This window comes from Bombus flavifrons, chromosome 14 (genome assembly GCF_040668555.2).
Source record: "Bombus flavifrons isolate JBK064 chromosome 14, iyBomFlav1_principal, whole genome shotgun sequence".
Taxonomy (NCBI): Eukaryota; Metazoa; Arthropoda; class Insecta; order Hymenoptera; family Apidae; genus Bombus; species Bombus flavifrons.
In genome coordinates this window covers 7,560,593-7,577,191 of record NC_138455.1, presented here as the reverse complement: position 1 = coordinate 7,577,191, position 16,599 = coordinate 7,560,593, and the positions used below count along the sequence as shown (strand labels likewise).

The 16,599-nt window shown below is 39.0% G+C and overlaps 1 protein-coding gene across 1 annotated transcript; it reads left to right on the top strand.

The window, feature by feature from the left end:
• Window positions 1–1,139: 1,139 nt before the first annotated feature.
• On the top strand, window positions 1,140–1,589 carry LOC138187124 (histone-lysine N-methyltransferase SETMAR-like). Its single transcript, XM_069127605.1, has one exon. The coding sequence runs from the start codon at window positions 1,140–1,142 to the stop codon at window positions 1,587–1,589; it is 450 nt and encodes a 149-aa protein (XP_068983706.1).
• The last annotated feature ends 15,010 nt before the right edge of the window (window positions 1,590–16,599 follow it).

Sequence of the window (16,599 nt, the reverse complement as noted above, 5' to 3'; positions counted from 1 at the left end):
TTAAGCCTTTAAAGTCAGGTTACCTGCTTATAGTTACCAGATAGTTGGTCATTATTGTGCATTGTATACAATAGCACATATCCCATAAACATACAATAAATATAAAAAAAAATACAATACAACGTATGGTATAAAAGGCAAGGAAAACATGAGTCTAAAATACTGCTTTTCATAGAAGTTTACAACATTAAAGTTGAAATATCTTTGAAATTAATTATTTTTCCAACCAAATACTTGGAACGCTTTTGTAGAGAATTAAAAATGCATTAAATGGTGTATAAAAAAATGTGTTTCTTTCTTGTCAGATCATCGGAAATGCCTTGAAATGTAACGGAAATGTAACGATTTCATGTGCAAAGGGCTATCCAGGTAGGCTATCCTAAATCTATCAACGTGTCTGTGTATCCTAATTACGAACAATTTAAATATTTAGGAACTCCATTTATAATCCGTATTGTCATAGTGGAAATTTCAGACAATACTCTCAGACATACCACGAATCGATAACAATAGATTTACCGCATTTGACTACAGGTAATGTGTATCCTCGAAAATACTGCTTTCTGTTCTTCCATCCCTGTTTCTCTGACCGCAAAATTAATCAGACAGAAAAAGAGCAGGAATAATTATACATTTAAAATGTCTTCTATATTATATCTTTATTATTATTACGTAGAATATGCCGATGTTTAAACGAAAATTACGTAATGGAAAGACTAAGGAAGACCATAGTGTCGTCGTTAGGATCCCAGTCACTATCCGAGATTTATGTTCCTTCACAATAATTTAAACAATTGCAAGAGTTAAAATGAGTGATATTCAATGGAACGACAATGTTTCTTTGGGTCGCGTAGTTTAATTTGTGTCGGGATAATTGTTGGGAATATTTATGATGTCTGGGGCTCTCAGAATGTGTACAAGATGTTCTATTTGAATTTCTTTGTTATTTCTATATTATTAGGTCATCCCATAAGTTCGTGTCGACTTTTGTGTATACATTTCATGTGTCGATTTATAAACATACGGCGATAAGGGACCAATGCACTTGAGCTTAGCTGATCGAGAACAGGCTAGAGCAGATTTTCGTAGGTATAAGATCGTAATATAGTGAACACAATGACTTCTAACAGAAAAAAATCATGAGTGAAATGCATATCCATTTTCGACATCTCATGTTATATGAATTCCGGAAAGGAAGTTCTGTAACAATTGCCACGAAAAACATATGTGCTGTTTACGAAGAAAATGCGCTTTCATCTCGCACCTGTAGGAAGTGGTTCCAACGTTTTAGAGCTAGGAATTTCTGTTTAGAAGATGAAGAACGCTCCGGGCGTCCTCCTCAGGCAGACGAAGATAAAATTCGGGTTCTTGTTGAAAAATTACGAAGTTTGACAGTTCAAGAGATGTCAAATGTTCTGAAAATACCTAAGACAACGATTCATAGATGTTTAAAAAAAATGGGAATGGTGTCAAAGTTGAAAGTTTGGGTGCCCCATGAACTTACGGAACGGAACCGTCTTGAACAAACGACAGCGTGCATGTCATTACTTGCGCGTAATAGACATGAGCCATTCCCTAACTCCTGGTAACTGGTGATGAAAAGTGGATACTTTACGAAATTGTCTGAATTTAATTGGGAAATTTTACCACATCCCCCATATTCCCCAGACATTGCCCCATCTGATTACCACCTGTTCAGAGCATTACAACACTTTTTAGTAGGTAAAAAATTTGAAAATATTGACATTCTCAAAAATAGCTTAGAAAATTATTTTAAAGAAAAACAAGAGAACTTTTATCGAGACGGAATAATGGCCCTACCAGAAAAATGGGAAGAAGTTGTACAACGAGAGGGGGATTACATTTTTTCATGAAATTGAAAGGTATGTAAACAATCTTAACATATATAACCGCTCGAAAAACGGCACGAACTTATGGGATGACCTAATATTATCATTTTATTGATATATTTATATAGAAATTTTATCTTGGTCGACGTACCTTTGATATTTTAAGGCAAATTTCGTCCCTTTAAATCGGATTATATATGTCGCATTAAACTAACGTGTAAAAGAGTTGGCCTTTGGAACCAATTTAAGGCCATTTATTATTCAAAAATTCAACCAAAAAGGCAATTCTTTACTCAACGTAACAAAAATATACGGTTGACCGAGATTGAAAGTAACAATTTGGATTCGAATGTCTAATTATTTTATTCAATAATGTATAACATTATTATATAACATTGTAATATATAATATTGTAATATAACAGGTAAGACAGGAATAACGAAAAAAACACCGTAATCTAACAAAACAAAATTGCGTTTGACAAAAAAAGTATCTAAAGAATAAGTAGAATATTCGCAGTAAATGTCTGTAAATGTTACCAATATAATAAAAAATTTATGGCCCGACCCATAAGTTACTAATATTGCTAATAACAACGTGCGTATTTTAATTTTTCATTTATCCGACATTGCATTTGTTCATTAACTCGTCAATTAAAACATTTTGTCATTTAGATGCTAAAATTTTCTCTCAAATCGTATCTCCTAAATTATACATAGTACCTATGCATCATAGATATTTTTTACGCTCAAAACTCTCCGATTTCACTTGATTTTCGGGCCACAAGGCGGCACGGGCCACAAATAAAGGCACGCGTAGGGTGCAAAGGACTAACTGCGTTTCGCTTCGATTGCGAATCATTCGTCACACTGTGGCAGTCGTCTATTGGCCGAACGAAATTCTCAAATCTTGGTGCACCGTACGAAATCGCGACGAGCAGAACGCTTGGCCACCCATGTCTAATTTCGTAGGTCGGCCATCGGCCAGAATTTGGGTTTTAGGTACCTGAATCACCAACAAACGTGTATCCTGCGAAACAGGAGGAAGACATGTCGAAGAATCGGATTACGGGATTTCCTGTTTTCTAATACCGATTCAAACGTTTCAGATCCTTTTCTCTTCTTCATCTTTTTTATAATCTCGATCGTAGATCTATCAAAAGACCACTCGTTCAAAGTTCTACAGTACGCAAAGATGATCCAAAGACTTTCGAATGGAGGAATTAGAAAATAATCTTGGCAGATTGTATGCTTGAAAATGGGGAAATTGAAAAATCACGCATCTAACTAAATATTTCTGTTAAATACTTGTTGTTCTAAGAAAGACTGCAAAGTATATAAATAACAAAAAACTATAACCTGTTCTGTTTTCTTCGCTTACGAAAAGAGACAAAACATAGTAAATTTCTCGTACGACCAAATACTTAAATAACAGAGCAATGTATATAATGCTCTATTATAATAACCTAAGACTAAAAAGAAGAGTACTCTCCTCTGGGTCCAAGAACTACATCCAAAAATTACACACGAAAGTTATTGTTTGAACGAATCAGAATCCTTCAAATTTGAACACGGTTCCAAACTCAAGAACATTGAAGTCAGTCTAAAGATGGTTTGCGAGCCACACGACGAGATTATCCATCGAGTTGTCACCTCCAAGGCCATTGTTTACCGAGGACGGAACTTTCACAAGCTTTGGCGGCGCGCGCGCGACAGAGCCATTTCGTCGTTGGTGAACAGCGTCTCCGTGTATATTATCCTTTTCGTTTGGTTTAGTTGGGCAGCCTCGGTGACCAGTGGTGGTCACGGCAGCAGGCCACGCGCCATATAATTTCCAAGCAGGCAAATAAAGAGATATATTTGGCCCGTAAAAGTTTACGGGAGCTTTCTAATGCGGCGAACAAGTCAGGGCGTACGACTCGTCATAAATTTTCGCACCAGTCACCGAACCATCCCTTGCTGCCATAAGCAAGGACAGAGATACCGTTCGACCTTTATAAGTTGGACGCACACAGGCACATAGAATCGTCATAAAATTCTTCCAAAAATTCCCCAGAGTTCCAACTCGACTCGGTGGCATACTCTCTTTGACCGCTGTGTTTTCTCCTTTATGATTTTCCAAGGGAGAACTCTCTCTTTGTGGCTCATAGGATGAACAAGTTTATAATACGAGGATGTCCGACTTTTTCTCTTTCTCCACCCGTCTGAATTTTATTTTCGCATCCTCTTCGTTACGAGAGATGGTTGAGTTGAGGGAACGAATGCCAGGCATAAATATTCGCGTCAATCTGTGCGACAATGGAGTGAAAGGAAGACCCAGTGACCTAAAAACTAGAGGGCTTTCCATGGACTTCCTGTCATTCTCCGGTTTTTCTGACCCGCAGGATCGTAAAGGCACGCGAACAGCATTGACTCAATTGCGTTTCCTCTCCAGCACCTAACGGACTCTCTCGAGTTCGGGTTTCGAATCAAGTTTACGAGGGTCTGAGGCGAGATAAAGGCGGGATGAAGGCGTAATTTCAAGCCTTCGCGAACTGGATTATCGAGACCTTGTAAGACATTGCCGAGTAAGAGGGCTGTAAAGGGGCGCGATACTCGTTTTGGAAAATTCTGCTTTATATCAGAATAGGACAGGATTATTGCGATATTAACACGTTTGAGAAAGCGAAACAGCCTCTGCGATAATAATTTATTAATTATTATTATCGTATTAACGTGTTACAAATTGTCGATTATAAACGATTCTTTTGTATTTGTTTATAGTTTTACGTGAACCGAAATAATCGGTTGATTCGAGAAATGTATCTGATTTGATGTCGAACTGTGTTATTGCAGAAGAATTGCTAATTTATAACTTGTAAAATTCTATTATATAATTAGAATGTTGGTTAGTGATGAATAAGTAATGTACTTATATAATTATGTAAATGATATTGACGAAGAAGCGCTTTTTATTACTTTTAGAAAATAACCCACTCATATTGACATCAAGATACACTATGAATGTGTCAAGTATCATTTTCATTTATAACGATTACCTCCATTTATCTTCATTAAAATTCTAACAGAGATTCAACCACAAGTTTCTTAAATCTCTTCAAAGTAAAATTTCAAACAGATTTATATCGAGATTTATTCCAACTTAACTGTATTATGAGATCGAAGTACAGTTTGATAAAAAAAAGCATAACTATGGAAGACTTTGCCTTGTGAACGTATTGGCTATCTATAAATTCCATTACATAAAATTCTAATAGTCATTTAACCGCAAGTTTCTGCCAAATCTCTTCGGTAAAGCAAGTAGAATTCCAAACACGCAGATTTATAACAAAATTCATCCTAATTTCACTCTATTACAAGATTCAGGTATAGATCGGTAAAAAAAAAAAATACGACTTTGATAGAGTTTAACAAATGAACACCTCGATCTTTTTCTCGCGACAGCTCGAGGAAGGCACGATACACCCCCGAACCTCGAACCTTTTGTACGGTTTCCACGAGAGGAAACAGAACAGAGGCCGGGAGAGGAGAAAACGCTCGGCCGGATCGACGCGTCCCGTGGGATTCCGCACTTTGCGCATCCCAGTTCGCTGAATGTCCCGGAAGAGATGCTCTCCCGTTCGCTATCGCTCGCACCAGGACGCTTGCATTCTACGGGGCGGTGCCATTGTCCTCCGGGACACCGTATAAGGTTACGAATGATTGTCACTCGGATTCCCGACGACGTGTTCTCAATAAGGATCGAACACGTCTCAATTACATGATCCTACCTGCCTTTACCTGTCGAGCCATCCACTATACGTGAAAGAACGCTTCTACCAACCATGGTGTACCATTACTTTGAGCAATCCACAATCGTCTTTGAGATACTCGAAGAAAATTTTCATCGCACTACGATGCTCCATTTGCTTCAAAATATACATTTACAGTAAACTTGAAAAATGACAGGATTCATATTCCGTTAACTCAATAAGGGTTGCATTAACGCAACGTTTCAATTATAATTTCTTTTTGATCAATTTATATCATGGAATTCAGTTTCGACATTGTAGGATTATATGGAAGAAAATTCCAAAAGTTCGTTGAACGTTGTTCGTGTCGTTACAGCAAGATTTCGCTTATACGAACGAGATAACGAAGAGTCTCTATCATCAATACGATGAAACGTAATTTCGTAATACGTATAAATATTTATTCATATAACCAGTATATTAACGTACGAAATCATTTGATTTTATTCGGAATAAACTCACTTCTAATATTTAAGAAAGTATGCGACCCAGGAGATCTAACAATTTTTTTCGCCTGCAAGTACTTGACAAGGAACAAGTTTCTTATAGAGAAATTAAAGCGACGTCCCAACTCTGTGCTCATACTCTTTTTATTAGACAAAACTATAAAACAGCCGATTGATACGTCACTATCTCACTCCATATCTAGCAGAGCCTTGCTTATCGCAGGTAATCTAGTGCTATATCGTAGGTAATCTATTTCTGTTTCAGTTCGCGCAAAAATTTTCTACTTTTTACGTTTCAATCACATTTGCCTCTGGTAGAAAATAACAAACTTCTATCGGATATGCAATTAAACAATGTTATATGGCACCACCAGTCTATAATCTTGTGCAATAAAAAGAACATGGACGCAAGATTAAGATGTTGTTTATGTACCTTATAAGAACATTGATCCTTTAGCAAATACTTCAGGTCTGTCTATTAGCTTATAATCTTAATGTAAATAGTTAACGGAATAGCTGTCTAGCAAATAAAACGATAACAAATTTTAGTAATTCGTTCTATAATAATAAAATTATAGTGAAATTGGACGAGGATTAGAATCAAGATGATGGAAAGTGAAGAGAATGGGAACTACCATACTTAACTATTGCTACATGAAATACACGATCAAACTCAAGTAAACAGAACTCGGAAAAGGTTTTCCGTGACACCGATTTTAGTAAGAACGTTTTCTGGTTTGAGCCTGACAAACGGTCAGTCGATCGTCATTGACATGATTGAGTTTTAAGTGTAATAAATACAGGCATAACCAGCTTCACGTCATGGCCAAGGTTAAGCATTTTGCTCGTCCTTCGAAACGCGTGGGAAAAGTAATGACTTTCACGAAATATCATCCCTCTCGTGTCTGTTGCTTTTCATCCACCCTAACATCGTCCCTAACGAGATGAAAGCTATTTCCAATATACTATTATAAAAGAAACACAAGAAAACAACCTTTCCACCCTATGTTCTTTACAAAAAATTTTCGCTTCACACGCAAGAGACGTACTTTTAAGTTACGTAAGCACCGATTTGAACGTGTTAGAAAACCAACTATAAATCACGAACTTGTGGAGGAAATATCGTAACAATTCTCAAACGCGTACATTCGTTATATTTATTGAAAGACACCGACAAATTTTAATTTGCTGAAAATTTTACGTCATACGCGAATAAATACGAATGCAAATAAAGTAACTGAAGGATAAACGTGGCGAGGAGCGTTCAATTTAGTAGCAGCTAGCTAAACCACCAGCTACTAAAATACTAGCAGGTGTCTGAATACTCGTAGCATGGTAGAAGTGTACACATACAAAAACCTACTATATGCAAATTATTTATTAACGTACAACAATGCAGCTAATGAAAACCGCATCCGCAACTAACCACCTCTTCGCCATCCTCCGCCACTTCCAAAACGAGTAACTCTAACAACTTAGCTACGAATCCAGACACGCGTTGAATCAACGCGTTGAGTCGCGCGAGATTCAGAAAAATCAGATACGCGTATTTTTCCCATCCTCTGTTCATGAATGAGTTCGAGGCAGGCGGTGAAAACCGCGCGCGGATGAATGGAGAATGCAAAGGCGTTTTCACGAGTATAGGGGCTGTATGGAGTGAAAATACGAGAGAAAGGGACACCGGGAGCAAGAGAGAGAGAGAGAGATAGAAAGTTAGCTGATCTCTCGGGGGCTGGCTGTTTGGTGACCCGACATAAATCACGGGAAATCTGCTTTATGCTCGCGAGGGCAAACAGAGAGCTGTGAGGAGAGGACGGGTCTCGCCTCCACGCGGCCAACTCACATCGACAATGCCGTGGACGTGTAAGTCAGCGCTGGCCAGATCGCATAATAAACACGTTTTCCACGCGCGGCGTGGGCCGCGATCAGGACCAGAGACCAGAGAGACGCAACGTCCTGGAAAAACGCAAACTCCCGGTAAATAAAGCCGTATTCTAGAGGCTAGGCTGCTCGACAAAACGGGGGATAAATGGACGTTCCACGCACCCCCGCGACCACCCTCTTGTTCCGCTTACTCGCGGCGCTGGACGCCACTCCTGGTAAAAAAAAAAAAAAAACGAGAGAAAGGAAAAAAAAACGAGGGTATGCTCGAAATCACCGCGTGTTCTACCTGTCTCTTCTGGGAAAGCGAGCATTCTTCCTTTATTCGCGAGCGCTGCTGCGTATTGCTTCCTCTTCTCCCTCTCTCCCTCTCTCGCTCTCGTTTTATTTGTTTTTCTTCTTTTTATGTGCTTCTGCATGTTTCTTGCGTATGCAGTCTAGAATTTTATTCGGTGCACATGATGATGATACGAGCGTAATAGGAAACGGAGACCAGAGCGGTGGAAAAAAATTGTTGCTCCACGGTTCGTTGTCTTTGATACGAGTGGGATGCAGCAGAGTTCTGGGGAAGACTGACGAGGTTTTCGGGGAATGAGGATGTTTTGGTGGAGAAGCGATTTCACCTGCTTTGAAATTTTGCTTAGAATTTCGGACATATTTTGTGTGTCATCTTCGTTTGAAGATTGAAATACATTTCAACCATTATACCTTTATAATCGATGACGAAGATGATCATCTTATACATCGTTTTAAGCCTGACGATCTTCTGTTTCATATATGATCTGAATTGTTTTTATCCTTACGTATACAAGTGCATATCGTTAATCTTCGCAGGTTAATCTTTTGCAGGTTAATCTTTACATATTATACATACTGAAAACTGAGAATCTGCTCTTTCGTATATCATTCAGATCTTTTTCTTTTACGTATATAAATGCATACTGTTATCTTTTCGTAGATCATTTTGTATATCGTTTTAAAACTGACCATCTTTTCTTTCATATAATACACGATTTGAGTTTTTCAACTTTTAAATTAAAATTAAGAATCCAACATTCTATGTCTCGCGTTGAAACACGAAATAATGGGTATTGGTCAACAGTTTGCAAACTAGAAGGCACATAGCCACCACGCCATCGATCACGAGATTCGCTATTGAGAAAACTTTTCAAACCTTCCTGAGAAAAGATTCCGTGCCAGTCTCCAGAATCGCGCTATGTGTGTCATCAAACGGATTCCCTAACGCGTTTCAAATGCTTAGCTGTCGGGGCAGCGATGCACGTGCATGCCACGGTTTTCGTTCGCGCGTTAATCTTTTGCCTCGGAGTGAAAAGTTCCAAGGGGGCGTGTCGCGTTTGATTACACAGAAGTCGACAGCTTTCATGGGAAAGGAAGCGGAACCGAGTGCCCAGCTTTGTTGCGCGGCGAAAGCGCGTTCCTACAGCGGCGAAAAATGTCGAGGAGGGAAAACGGTGCCGACCAAATCTAAAAACCAGAACAAATTGCCGAAAGATTCGACTGAATGTCAGACCGACCTATCGTGGCCTGACCTGCTGACCATTGTTGGCTAAATTGTTGCGTAAGAGTATCTCGTTCTGAACTCGGAATAACGTTTCGTACTGTTCTCGAATGTACCGAGAACTTGATGTAGGAGGACTATTCTTCGACGTGCATAACCAGTTTTCCAGGAAGATATCCAATTTTCTTTTCAATTGCAATAATGTTACGTATCTATCTTTATTTAGAGATAAGAAAAGTTGCGATGTAAACAGAGTGGTATACCAAAGACCGAATATAGAAAACTGTTCTTTCATGTTCGTAATTAGTTTCCGACGAAGGTGTTCAATTTTTTCTAATCGTAATATAGGAAAATGAAGTTTGTAATGTGTAATAGCACATCCGTAGGATTATAAATTTGCGAGATTTGACTAATCAGGCACTCTTATTCGTGCATATCTGTGATTATGTAGTAGGAACTAGTGTATCACTGTATGTATATTATATTTTGTACATCGTATATTAAGGTCCAGATATATTATTATTCGAAAGTAAGCTTCAATTAATTCACGAAAGGAACGATTTCAAGATGCTTGAATTCGGGTAACTTTGCTAGTCTGAACAAAATTTCAAAAATTTACATATGTCTGCTTCCATGTGGGAGTAGGAAGTATACCTAATAGGTTGCTATACATATATACATTGGTTTTTGGTATGTTTTGGTATGTTTGTTTCGAGGTAAACAGGGGTCTGTAGTTTGTTGAAAAAGTAACACTTCTTCGCAACAAGTTATTTTCGTGTTAAACTTCATCCACCAGCGGAGTACCGCACTGCTGCCACAGGCTGGGCTATTCTGGTTTTCATATTTTTAGAATAGTACACAGTACGCTTGTGTCATCGCTGTTTGGATCGGCGAACGCATGGAAAACGCGGCGTCGAGCTAAGAAACCTCGAATTTGAAGCAATGTTGAATTCAATGCTGAATTTTCTGAATTTCTTCAAATTTCTCCCTATTAAACCGTTAAATTCTCTTCTCCATCGATTACTGGCAAATAAATAATTATTTGCATCTGCTGTAAGCATCAAAAAATCCATTAAAAGATGCATCACTTTCAAAATAATCTAATAAATATAGGTATTGTATTACACCCGTCAAAAACACATCCTCCGATTTTCAAAAATTCCATCATAATAGATCACGTCATGATCTCACAGCTTTCGGATCTTATCTTCAAAAGAGAATTTTTTCCCTTTCTTTTACGAAAAATTAAAACAGAGGAAAAAAGAGAAGACGAACCTAGTGCCGGAAAAGTTTCTGCGTCGGAAGCTGCGCCGGGAGATAACCTCAGAGCCTGCGTGAAGAAAACCTCGTGCTTGCCAAACGATGGGTCAAGACACTTACAAATACAAATTTGACGAACAAAGGTAAAAGTGTTATTGGCACGATGAAATATCAGTTCTTCTGGCAGTCGACTTTCCTAAAGGCGGGAGAAGAAAAAAAACAAGGAATACGTCATTGCAGAGGAAGACGCCTTGGAGAAACGCCTCATTATGGGTGCCAACCCCCCGCAGCTCGACCTCGAAACTCGCAGGAGGTCGTTCATTCTGGAATTTGTCTCGTTGGATATATACTCCGAGTTCGTTTTCTTTCCCCAAAAATTACGGCCCTCCCGTCGAACATCCAGACTTTTAACTAACAGTCGCGCGCCGTCACGCAGATTCGTCACGTTATTGACCAATTGCTTTATTGGTTCATTGTACCGAGTTTCAAAGACACAATGATGAATATCTGTTGCTCATCTTGGATTCTGCAGTGTTTTCAAGGATGATGATAATGCAGCGACGATGGAATAGAAGAATAATACAAATTTGCGAATGTTGTTTGTTATCTAGTCATAGATGCTGCATGTAATATACAAAACTGTTGACGTTTACTGGATAGAAATCACACATTGCTGCTCCCTTCATTATTGTTTATTCCAATTTTTATAGAATATTTTTAATCATAAGAAATTGAATACTCTATGTCTGCAAAAACTACTTGAAACAGAACAACTTTTTGGACAACAGATTTCTGACACTATTTCATAGAGGAATAAATCTTCTAGAGGATAAATAGAGAGATAAAGATGATATTATTCGTAAAATGTTACTTGTATGAAAATACATGTTTACTATCATGATCAGAATAGTTTAATAATAGAATAATAATAATAGAATAATAATTTATTTATTTTATATAACATTCACGACAACAGACAACAAAAGTGAGTGGCGTTGTAAAATTCTCGATGAAATAAGAATGACAAGTAGCGTAGGCTAATACCAGGTCAAAGAGCCTAATCGTTACTAAATTCTTAACCATCTGTCATTCGCAATACAGAAATTCCTCGAGGTGGCTAGGAGGTTGGGTTTTGCGGGTGTTTATGGAGCCAACAATACGCCCCTTCTGCTCCCTTTTTACCCATTCTACCAAACCTCAATTGTATTCTCTTAGGATTTTGCTTCCTTGACCATGTGCCTTTGACATGGCTGCAGCTGTTGTTACCACTTTCCAAAGTGACTTTACGACAATTACAAAACGAGGATAGGAAGATTTATAACATGACTTTTAAAAGAAAGAAAATGATTGTGTGTTTAAGCAAAATTTTAGGAAATTCTGAATTTTCAACAGAAAATTATCTCCTTTATATCAATTTCAACAACTTATAAGGATTAACTTAATCAGACTGCAATATATGAATTGTCCGATTCAAATTCCTCTTTTCAAACTATTATCTTTTTGTAGATCATTTTATGCGGTGGATTTCTTTTTAGCTTCAACCAGTGTTATAAATCATTTTATTCATTACCATAATCCGATTATAACATACCCAATGAGATTACTGTGATTTACCTAAACGAATAAAGAAACATGAAAAGAGGAATAGAGGCATAGCTAAGATCCCTTTGGCTGAGAAAGCTTACCAACCAGGTCCATCCATATATTTACTCGTTGAAACTGCGCCTCCTTTATCTCGATCGGCGCTTGCATGGTCATTGTCGCAAATTTCAGCCATTTATTCGGCCCGTTCCGAGGACAATGAGAGGAAGCGAGGCAACGTACAAGTCGCGCGACGGTACACGACAAAATTTTCCCGATTTCGAGGCTAACAGAGATGATTCGTTCCGGCTGTAATGCGTTTATGGTACCGTATCTGGCTGTCCCGTGTCCGTCACGCTTCCATCCCGCGTTACACGACCCGTTGGACGTGCTAAGGAGACCTAAAGACTCGGTTTTGTGCAACAGGGCCCCCTGCAGCAGGGTCAGACTCTGCTCGACGAACCGTCATCCACGTTTCGTCGATCATCGCATGTAGCTTTTTTCGCCAAAGATTTTAGACTCGAGTTTCACTTTCCTTTCTTTTTTCTTTTTCTTCTTCTTTTTTCTTTTAGAACGTCACACTAATAATATGTGTTGCGTTGCTTATAGATGATAACAACAATAATATAACACAGTGGAGATAATACAGCAATAATACAATATAATCCCCAAATACAGTACGACGATGTGACTAATTGTTAACTGTCCGCGATCGGTATGCTGACTGTAGCAGAAGTAACGAAGAGCTAACGCAAAGATGGGCAAGATCTGAGCTTCGGAAAAAATCTATTTGAAAATATTGAAAATACTTGCATAGCAGGAGATTTTAATTTACTCTATGGATATTTAAAAATGTGTCTCCAAAGCAATCAAGGCTACACCTATATTCTTTTTTTCTTCTCCAGAATTGAATGATCAAAAGGAACCCTGAAATCACAAAGGTGGATCGTTAACGCGATAGAATGATGTCATGAATATTATGATGGCGACAGGGAAAGGCTGAAAAGTCAATCGAGGAACGAAATGATTGCAGGGAGGACAAAAGAAAGAGACAGCCAGGTCGATACGGAGCGTAGAAAGTTTCGATCGGAGGATCGAGAGGATGGATAAAGTCGGCGGTGCCCTCTCCGCGTATAACCACGGATTGCCGGGGTTCTTTATGGGCAATCTATGGTGATGGAGATGATAGGCAAGCAGATATACGTAAACCTGATTCTAGAGGATCTTCCGCGACCCTACTGGAAGCGAGTACGCGGCTGGAAGCGCCGGGAGAACCGCCTCGATTCCCCAATAGTTTAACTTACGGCCGGATTTACTGGCGGAGATAGGAGAACCCTCGCGTATTGGCTGATAGACCCGCGACACCTACGCTCTCACGGATCCTCAGCGATCCTCAAACTTGCCCAGATTTTCCACGATCGTCCCTCATCCAGTTTTACTCCATACGTGTGGTTTAATCATGTACACACGTATAATAGCGAACGTATTGTATAAATAAATGTAGCTTAATTATTAACCCAAGTGGAAAATTGAATAGCTATGGTGCGCTTCCACGTACAAGAATGTATCTTAGAATTATATATTATAGGATATATATAATAAACAACATAATGAATAATTCGATTGAATAACGTATCGACCAATTTTTAATGAATAACATAACGAGTAATTACAGCGAATGATATTATCACATATATTTAGTTAATTGACGAGCAAGCATTCCCTGTTTACAACTTCACTACTGAGAAAATTAGTACGAGAAAGGGGAATGTTTCATTTTGCGATGTAATTATAGTAGAGTAACTTAATGGTAAGCACAAACGAATTCTACATGTTAACAAAGAATAAAATTCTTCGTTTATCCCCTGTCAAGAGAATCAAACATTCGTTTAATCTCTAGTCTCTAACTGATTGAAACTAATCTTAACCGAATGTACGGAGTATATTATTTAAAAAGATTTCTACCAAACATCTCTCTCTGTCAGATATCTAATTGTAAACGTATGAATTAATCCTAATACCCGAAAGCTCTACGTATGTAGAAACCGCAAATTGCTTAAAAAATACCAAAAGGCCAAAATGTAGATGCAGATAAATCAAAAGCACGAAACTCTTAAAAGCTTCCGCAGTCCCTGTTCCTTCTCTTCCACTTCGACGTCCGAATCGAAGAAGCCTGCTGCACGATTTCGTAGCATTCTTCCACAACGAAAATAAAAGCATGCACGTATACTTCTCGGTTAGCATCAATTAAATTACAAGCCCGTCTTGCAGGTGAATCGGTGGTTTTAACTTGCCTCTAGCCGCGCAATTTCTGCGACGACCAGGAAAGAGATATATCTCTGTGGGAACGTGCTCGTACAGGACGCGTCGGATGCAGCGAACAGGAAGCACTTGGGACGCGCAGGAAGCACCCCTGCTTCAGCGATAGAAGCGAGCCGAAAGAGAATAGAGGCGAAGAGGAGCCGGGAAGAGAGGAGAGTACGTGTATACGTACATCGTTGAGAGAGAAAAAGAGAGGGAGGGGGAGGAGAAACGGGAGCGGAAAAACGGGAGAAAAAGAGCAAAGAGAGGGCGAAGGGATGAAGCTTGGTCTCATCTTGCCTCCACAAAGCGGCGCCGCATCAGATAGCATTTGTTTTAAATATATGGATCGGAGGGTGTGGGCGGTCGCGCGCGCTATGCCACCGAAGAAAAGAGAAAGGGGGAAAACCGTAGGATACGATACTCCATGTGTATCCTACGCGAAAACCGGCCCACGCTTTTATCGCGGGCCAAGAGGGACGAAGAGAGAACGAACAACCCCGTTATACGACACAACTCGTTTCCTCGGTATTCCCTAGTTTCGGGAGCCAATACTCCACACACGACCAAACCCTCTCCTCTTGGATACAGCAGAACGAGTCTCTTCTCCATCCCCAGCCTTTTCTCTAACCTCCCTGCGGCCAGATATCGGCTTCCCAATAAGCTAACCGGCACGGAGCACTCGGTTACCAGCGGTATTCCTGTCCTGGTTTCCTTCCAGAATCGCTTCCAACCGTCCAACGCCATCCTTCGTCTGGCCTTACCCTTACACGACACTTTACGTATCAAGCTTTTTGCGAGAAATTATAACACGGTTACTTGGACCAATGCGTTTCACCTGCATTCTTCAGGTTGGTCGGTTTTGGAGAAAAGGAGTCGGTGATTTCCGACGAGCAGACTACGGATTTTTCTGCATTCGTAAGAAATTTCAAATTGCGAAAATGTACAGAGTGGAGATAATATACAAAAATATACAAAATATCCATGGTATAGTACACTTATTGTAATATTCAGTGAATGAAATAAATTTCTAGTCAGACTCAGACTTCGGGTTTAGAAAAATACGAATTTACATAAAAATCTGCGCTCTACCGATGACACTGCGAATGTTTATGTAATTTGATGTGTCAGTGAATATAATTATAAAATCTATGTAGAGATTGAATTGAACACAGAAAATATTATAATGAATACTATCCTTTAGATATTTTGTATATTTTTTATGATTGATTCAGTCTGTTCATTTTTAAAGCTTTGAATTTTTCATAGATGCATATACATCAGTGGATTGCTGTTGAGCAGTGGATGACGAAATGGGTGCAGGCTTTACGAATAGTTTGGTAGAATTTTTTAACAGAGGGATGCACTACCCGCCATAAGTAATGGATATTTATGCTCGTTGCAAAATTGTGACAAGTTTTAATGTTTTGTATTACCACGTCTGTTATATACAATATTTGCGTTAGTATTAAATAATGTTAGTAATGTAGGATTGTAGGGTTAATTAAGTATGGGATAAATATTTTAATATATTAATTTTAATATATTCCTAATAGCAATATTCCTATATAGTCCCAGCATTATCCCCATATAATTTATGGTGGATAACACACCGTAGTTTTCCAAAATTCCGAAATATAAGTTTTACTTTAACACCCACATTTGCTTTAGTTCTAATAGAGATGGAGAAGTACCACAAATTGAACGACAACACCCTCGGCGATCGGAGAAGTACGGCGATTTGTAGACCATTTTCCTTCGCCCTCAAAAACTAAGATGAATTTTCCAAGCTTCCTCGGAAGCTATAAAACTCCTAGGGGCTCGCAACTACTTATAGTGTACAATGGATGCAACAATGGACCCCGTTTTACACAGAAGTCGACCACCTCCCGCGCCTCCCCAAGGGTCTTCCGGCATCCATCTATAATCGCATCATAGATGCCATGGGCAAATTACGAGACTTCTTCGAAA